At 42.5% G+C, this 8,334-nt stretch overlaps 1 protein-coding gene across 1 annotated transcript in view; it reads right to left on the bottom strand.

The window, feature by feature from the left end:
• The window catches only part of LOC119412089 (serine incorporator 1-like), a 125,204-nt gene that overhangs the window by 13,121 nt on the left and 103,749 nt on the right, over positions 1 to 8,334 (bottom strand). Inside the window, exon 6 of the mRNA XM_037679065.1 lies at positions 7,968 to 8,195. Coding sequence (XP_037534993.1) covers positions 7,968 to 8,195 — 228 coding nt within the window. The remainder of the gene's footprint in view (positions 1 to 7,967; positions 8,196 to 8,334) is intronic.

The raw sequence follows: 8,334 nt of genomic DNA, 5'->3' as shown, positions 1-8,334 counted from the left end.
ACACACACACACACACACACACACACACACACACACACACACACACATGCACGCACACACACACACACACACACACACACATAATGGATAAACAAAGAAACTTCCTATGATAGAAAATAGAATGCCATTAACAGTCTCAGGGGTCGTTTACACGGAGCGTATTTTGAGTGCATCCGCAGCTTTCTCTCTGCGGTTCTGCTGATCATTTACACAACACCAGTGGCCCCCCTCTTTGAATCCAGAGGTTTCTGAACCCACCTTCCAGAGTGGAGGTTTTTCACTGACCCCCCGCTGATAATGTGAACATCTCCTGCTGAGGCTTTGTGCTGAGGCACGCTAGGACAGACGCTATATTTCTATCAACATGGCGGCGGACAGTGCTTTTAGAACTTTGACTGATGGAATATATTTTTAATCTCTTAGTTAATCTACGTCAGATTCCAGGTGCTGTGAACGACATCTGTGTTGGAAGAGACACAATCTGATCCAGTTCTAATCTCACTGTTTATAGAACGTGGCATGCGCACACGTCGCGCTGCACCATAACATAAATGTGCTAAATAATAACAGTTTAATAATAATAAACAGTATTTATGTTAGTGTGAGTGATATAATGAAGCTCTGAGCTAAATGAAGCTATCTGGACATTATGTAATTCAAATTTAAAATGATGCTAAGCATGTAGCGTGAACACTAAAATTGAAAATGAAGACATCAGGTTTAATTTTTATTTATTTATTCAACACCACAAACTGTATGTCACAAAAACACTGATAATTAAACTGAACACACCATTAAAACACTTTAACTGAACTTGAATGGACTGAATAAAAGAACTGAGGGGAATTTTAAATAAATAGTTCATCCAACATCTCTCTCTTCCATGTCCTCCTGCAGTTCATCTGGGCCGAGCCTCGTTCAGAACCGGTCCGCCTGGTAGAAGTACAGCTTCTTCTTCTTTCAGGGAAAAATAAAAACTCAGTTGGTTGTTTTGTAACCGAAGTAAACACAAGCAAACATTATTAAGAACGTTTGATTTACCTGCTGTAAATCAGCTACTGATTATCACGGAGTAAAGTCCGACATAGTCGACTCGGTTCTGGTCCACTCAGCGACCGGTGTGGAGCTGTTAGATGAAGCGGTCCCGCTTGGCATCAAATCTGTTGACTCTCATCCAAAATCCAGCTTTAACTTGTCGTTACGTTGTTGTTAGCTGTTGTTAGCCCAGAGGAAAACAACGTGCCGAGGCAGCACGCATGCACATTAGGTGAAGGTACAAAATTCACAGCGCCATCTAATGACCCGGCATGGTAACTACAGCAGATTCGGGGTTGGGTGGGGTGGGGGGGGGGCAAGGCCGGATTAACCATATGGACAACTGGTTATCGCCTGCTTTACTTGGAGCTCTGCGCTGCATTTGGGCAGCCCCGCCTCCTCCCAGCGTGGCTGCTGCAGCTCTCGTTGTTTTTTTCAATCGGATCCTCGACGGCGTGACCTGTTAATTAACTCAGAAGGCGTGTCAGTAACTGACCAATCGACAACCTCAATTTATCCCGAAGGTAAGCACCGCTTACCTGCTGATAAGCTCATCAGGTTTTTTTCTTGAGAAACATTGTTTTAATTAAAACAATAAGTTTGTATCTGTTGTGAGATGATTCTAGCAGTTTTGCAGATTTTTAATCTACTTAATGAAGAATAGTATGATTTATAATCTTTCATCAAACAGGAAGGAAGGCTTATTATTTCTCCTCTTACTACAGTGAATGTGATACTTTGTTATAAGTACAACTATATTTATGGCATTAGAGAAAGCTGAGCTTCAGTTATCCACATAAAGTAAAATGTCATCAGCATGAAAAGAAGGAATGTTAAGTTTGAGATTAATCCAGTTTCTTATGTTTGACCAAAGACTTTGCATTGACATGAACAAAAAAATGCTAGAGGGATTCATCTTCTGATTTACAAAGGGCACACAAATCAACATCAAATTTAAATCTTATTTCAAGAAACATGGCTACAGGATATATCTTATTTATTATTTTAAAATGATTCTCCTTCACTTTAGGAGATTTAGGCCATTTGACAAATTTAGAATGAGCAGAAATCATACTGGTTTTATGATTTATACTGGGAGGTTTCTTGAAGGAATCTTTGTTATAATCAATAAATCCTTTGTCTCAAACATTCATTGATAATCTTATTTCATTTGAAGTCAACTAAGTTACAGTCGTTTAGTTTTAATGTGGGCATCAAATCGTCACCTTTGAATATGTAATATTTGTAATTATTGAATCAGCTGTTGGTCAGGTTACTTCTTGTTGTGTCATTAGCTCTAAAATAGTTACTGAATCAAGTGTTTACTTCCATCCATCCACGGGGGTAGCAGCCTAAGTGGGGAGGCCCAGACTTCCCTCTCCCAAACCACTTGGACCAGCTCCTCCAGGGGAATCCCAAGGAGTTCCAAGTGTTTACTTGTGTAGGTAAAACTAGATGTTAAACAACCATTAAAATACACCAGGATGCAGGAAATTACATCTACTTTATTCAAAATTTTCTGGGGGAGAATCCCCAGACCCCCCCATCAGTGTGTGTCCCCCCCCCCCCCCACACACACACACATTATAAATGCTTCTGACACCAGTGGCCAACACATTACTAAACAAGTACACATATGGTATCATGTGGTGTTCAAAGTGCATTCAACTTAATTCAGTCTTGATGGTTTATGTCAATGAACATTTGGAGTTTTATACATAAAAATACACTTGATAGTTAGAATTTTAAGTATATTTTCTGTATATTATGGTTATTTATTTTGTATTTTGCCAGATTATGGTGATTCTGGGGTCGTGATGATGGGGCCCTTGAAGATTGTTGCCCAGGGTACAGCAAAGTGTTAATCTGGCCCTGGCGGGGGGGAATCCTCTGGATGCATGTAAACCCAAAATTCGACCGTGTCAACGCAAATCTTTTCCTCTAATTAACATACGAAAAAAACCTACATTCCCCCCCATCGTGTCAGTGTAAATAGGGCCTCAGATTAGCAGAAAGGGAGGGGGTAGGATAAACGTAATTACGGTGACCCTAAGGTGTAAATTAACAACATTTGAAAAAACACAACAAAAATTAAAGCTGCAAGCAGCATTGGAGGTCCTCACAGCAAAGCGCCGCTCCGGCCTTATGGTGTCTGTGGGAGCTCCAGCTAGTCCACCCAGTCGCCATCATGTACGCTCTCATGCCAATCCCACACGCGTTCACCATGGGGCGCAATTCCCGAATCTTTGACATCACCTTCTGTCCATTTTGTTACTTGTCCAGCTTCAGGCCATACAAGTATAGGTGAAATCTGACCTTCCAGAAAGGAGTTATGGTGACTTCCTGTTTTTTTGCGAATGTTTGACAAGCACTTCCTTTATGCTTTTCAACATGTCATGTGTGGTAATCAACAGTTAGCGAACAAAGTTTCAGTCTAATATCTTACACAGTGCAAAGCTGTAAGTGTCATCCAATAATCGACAGTTTTTGCTCTGACTAGGTTGGGCATAAGTCATGTTATGAATCAACAATACCAATGTGTCTACAAGTGCTCACTGATGAAGTCCAAAAACTCAGGTTCAGATTGGATGATGTATCACTGAGATATAACTGTTGGAATAATGTAGGTGGCATATTTGAGTCCAATGTTAAAGAACAATATCAATGTGTCTCTAAGTGCTCACTGATCATGCATATAAAATCTTGTTACATATTTGATGATTGTTCACTGAGATATAACTGTTGGAATAATCTAAGGGTGCACTGGAGTCAAAAGTTAAAGAACAATACCATTGTGTTTAGAAGTGTTCACTAATGACGTCCCCAAAATTGGGCCTAGATCTGATGATATTTCACTGAGATATAACGGTTGGAATAATCTAGGGGGCGCACTTGAGTCCAATGTTAAACCACAATATCAATGTGTCTAGACGTGGTGACTGATTATGCACAAAAATTCTGGTTCAGATTGGATGATATATCACTGAGATATAACTGATTAAATAATGTATGGGACGCACTTGAGTCAAATGTTAAAGAACAATACCAATGTGTCTATAAGTGCTCACTGATCCCGCATAATAAATCTGGTACGTATTGGATGATATTTCACTGAGATATAACTGTTGGAATAATCTAGTTGGCACACTTGAGTCAAAAGTAAAAAAAAAAAACAATGTGTCTAGAAGTGTTCACTAATGACACATCCAAAATCTGGCTCATATCAGATGATATATCACTGAGATATAACTTTTGGAATAATCTAGGGGGCGCACTTGAGTCAAATAGTATATAACAACACAAATGCATATAGAAGTGCTCCCTGATCACGTACCAAAAATCTGGTCCAGATCGGATAATATATCATTGAGATATAACAGTTTGAATAATCTAGGGGGCACACTTGAGTCAAATGTTAAACAATACTAATGTGTCTAGAAATGCTCACAGATTACGCACCAAAAATCTTGTGCGGATAGGATGATGTATCATTGAGATTTAACCGTTGGAATAATCTAGGGGGCGCACTAGAGTCATATGTTAAACCACAATATCAATGTGTCTAAAAGTCCTCACTGATTACGCAAAATAAATCTGGTACAGATCGGATGTTGTATCACTGACCTATAACTGTAGGAATAATGTAGGGGGCACTGTGGAGGCTATTGGCTACTTATCATGGTTACCTGTTTAAGGAGCGGATAATGATCGATCATAGTGATTTTGGTGCACCTCGGCTAAAATCTGTGCAATTTAGAGCCAAACGTATTGCAACGGCGTCACTTCTTGATTCGCCACACTGCCATGCCCACATCCTCAAGCCAAAACGATTTGTGCTTTAAATCAAGTCAGACCATATTATCTGTCTTCTAACACATTATCATCCTGATTAGGTCAATGGTGTCAAAGAGGGAGCATTCCAAGTTAAAAAAGAGACTTCCTGTTCCAAGGGGGCGGGGCTTTGATGACATCAAAATATGACCACAGTGGATCGCCAGGCATCCAACAGGGATGAGTCATGCCAAGTTTCGTGCATTTTGGTCTTTCAATGTGAAAGTTATAGTGTTTCGTTTTTCATGGTGAGATGCCAAACTTTGAGGTCTGGCCCCGCCCCTTCAGCATGCTCCAAAACGAACCATTTTAACTTTGCATCCCCCATGCCTTTTGACCAAAATGGCCAAGTTTGAAACCGATTGAGAAATCCCTAGGAGGAGTTCTTTCAAATGCGGAGGCTGTAAACTGCCCAAAATATATGAAAATTGGGCCGGCATTCCAAAATGGCCGCCTTCCTGTTTATCGTACAACGTTGATGCCAGAGGGTTTTCTGTGCATCTTGGGAAATTGGACAAGCGTACCAAATTTCATGTTCCTATGACAAACTATGGTTAATACAGAGGGTATTTTGAAAATTTCTAGGTGGCGCTATTGAGCCGTTTCTGTTGCGATTTTCGCCACGTCCTTAAAATACATAATTTTTCACCAGTCCTGATGCGTCCGCCAAATTTGGTGACTTTTGGGATATGTTAAGGCCCCCAAAACGCCAATTCATTTGGCGGAAAAAATTGCAGCTCGGGCCTGAACAAAGCGATCATAATAGGCCTTTGCAGCGCTTAGCTGCTCTGGCCTAATAAATAAATAAAATCACTGGTTGAGATCAATAGCACCCCACCTTCACTGAAAACAGTGTTAGTAAAGACCTGATTGAACATTTTTGGATTTTTACCTGAATTATTGAGCATGAATTTTGGTGTTTTGAACCACTTTGGCACGGATACCTCAGAGGTGTTGTTGGGGGAGAGGGTGGATCCCAGAGGCCATATTATCACCAGCAAACTGTTTTTTCCCACTATGGGAATATGCTGCTTGTGGAACCCAGTATGTTTGGTAGCTCTTCAGATGGAAGAAGTCCTTTGGATGAAGGATGAAACATCACAGCAAAAAATACAACAAAAAAAAAGTCCAGATGACATGACTGAACATTGTTAGATTTTTACCTAGATTATTGAGCATAAACTTTTAAGTGTTAGTAAAGCGCTGTTTTCCTCTCCTCAGCTGCTTGATGGTTTGACAGAATCTCCTTGGAGCTGACCGAGAGACTTTATCCTAGGTCTCACCAAACTCATCCCTCATCCAAGATTTTGTCTCAGCAACGGCCATTGCTGCGGACCGTTTGGCTCTCCGGTACTCCTCAGATGCCTCTGGAGTCCAACCAGCCAACAAGACCCAATAGGACTCCTTCTTCAGCTTGACAGCTTCCCCACCACATGGTGTCCACCACCAAGTTTGAGGATAATCACCACAAGAAGCACAGACAACCTTGCCACAGCTCAAGGCAGCTACTTCAACAATTGACATGCTTCCACGCATGGCACTTGGACTCACTGTCCCCCACCTCAGCTGGGATGCAGTTAAAGCTCTCCTGGAGGAGAATTGAAGATATTTCTGACAGGTTATTCTGTCAGGCATTCCTAGTAAACCCTCACTACACATTTGGGTCTACTGGGTCTGTCCAGCATCTTCCCTTGCCATCTGATCCAACTCACTATCAGGTGGTGATCAGTGGACAGCTTAGCTCCTCTCTTCACCTGAGTGTCCAAAGCAAATGGCCGCAAATCAGATGACACAACTACAAAGTCAATCATCAAACTATGACCTAGGGCGTCCTGGTGCCAAGTGCACTTATGGACACCCTTATGTTCTAACATGGTGTACATGATGGACAAACTATGACTAGCACAGAAGTCCAACAACAGAACACCGCTCTAGTTCAGATCAGAGAGGCAATTCGTCCCAATCACACCCCTCCAGGTCACACTGTCATTACCTACGTGTGCAATGAAGTTCCCCCAGCACAATAAAGGAATCCCCCGCTGGTGCACCTTCCAGCATCCTCGTCAAGGACTCTAAGAAGGCTGGATACTCTGAACTGCTGTTTGGTGTGTAGGCCCAAATAGCAGACAGAGTCCATCCCTCCACCCGAAGGTGAAGGGAAACCACCCTCTCATCTACTGGAGAAAACTCCAAAACACAGGCACCAAGTTGGGGGGCCAAAAATAGACCCACACCAGCTCAGCACCACTCACCATGGGCAACTCCAGAGTGGAATAAAGTCCAGCCCCTCTCATGGAGATTTGTTTCGGAGTCCATGCTGTGTATCGAGTTGGGCCCAACTATATCTAGTTGGTACCTCTAAACCTCACGCACAAGCTCAGGCTCCTTCCCCACCAGAGAGGTTACATTCCACGTCCCAAGAGTCAGTTTTGGTAAGCTAGTGTCAGAGCGCCAAAGTCCCTGTCTTCGGCCACTGCCTGTGGAATCATGCACCCAACTTGTATGGCCCCTCCTTCAGATGGTGGGCCCACAGGAAGGCAAACCCATGTTTTTCTTTGGGCTGAACCCAACCAGGCCTCATGGGTAAAGACTCGGTCACCAGGTGCCCACCAACAAGCCCCTCCCCCAAGCCTGGCTCCAGGAAGGGGCCCCAATAACTCAGGTCCGGGCAAGGGACACTGAGTTCCTTGATATTGTTTGTCCATTAATGTCTTCTGTATCACTCTTCATCTGGCCTGTCACCTGTAACCAAACTGCCTTGGGAAACCCTACCAGGGGCAATTAAAATTGCACCAGACAGCATAGCTCCTAGATCATTCAGGCATGGAAACTCCTCCACCACAATAAGGAGGTGATTCAGGGAGGAGCACTTGAATATCTTGCATCAAAAACATTAAGGTTCACTTACATTCCCTTTTCAATTCCTGTCCAGAAACACCCTCATCTCCAAAGCAACAAACTTTCTCTATCCACATCCCTCAGTGAAGGAGAACATCAGCATACAGCTTGTAATCATAGAGCTCTCACACATTCTGTTGCTTAATCTACATCACATATCAGTCTAATATATTAATGCAGAACTTGGGGGTGTGGCACCTGACCTGTACCAGTTAGTAAGTGTCATCATGATGTAGAGGGAAGCTAGGAAGAGCATGAAGTGAAAGAACGAGTAGCTGTATTGGACCGCATCTGGCTCATTGTCCTCCATATGTCTGGACCCCATAAATTCCTCTGACGGGTCATTGCTGCAGCCCCCCTCAGCGTGAATAGCCGACTCTTTGGAGACCATGGTCAACTTGTTCACCTGGTTTGTGTTGGACGAACGAATGCTGTAGATAAAGGAAAGAGGATAAGTCCAACATGTTCAAAATGACCATAAAAACGGTACAACAGAAGGACCTTTTATAACTATATTTTACTGTCTAAAAAAGTTAAATCTGGTCCTCTGGACATTCAAAAAAACAAAAC

The sequence above is a fragment of the Nematolebias whitei genome, chromosome 7 (genome assembly GCF_014905685.2).
Source record: "Nematolebias whitei isolate Nwh7 chromosome 7, NemWhi1, whole genome shotgun sequence".
Classification (NCBI taxonomy): domain Eukaryota; kingdom Metazoa; phylum Chordata; class Actinopteri; order Cyprinodontiformes; family Rivulidae; genus Nematolebias; species Nematolebias whitei.
Note: the sequence above shows the minus strand (reverse complement) of the source record. Positions and strands in the feature narration are given on the sequence as shown.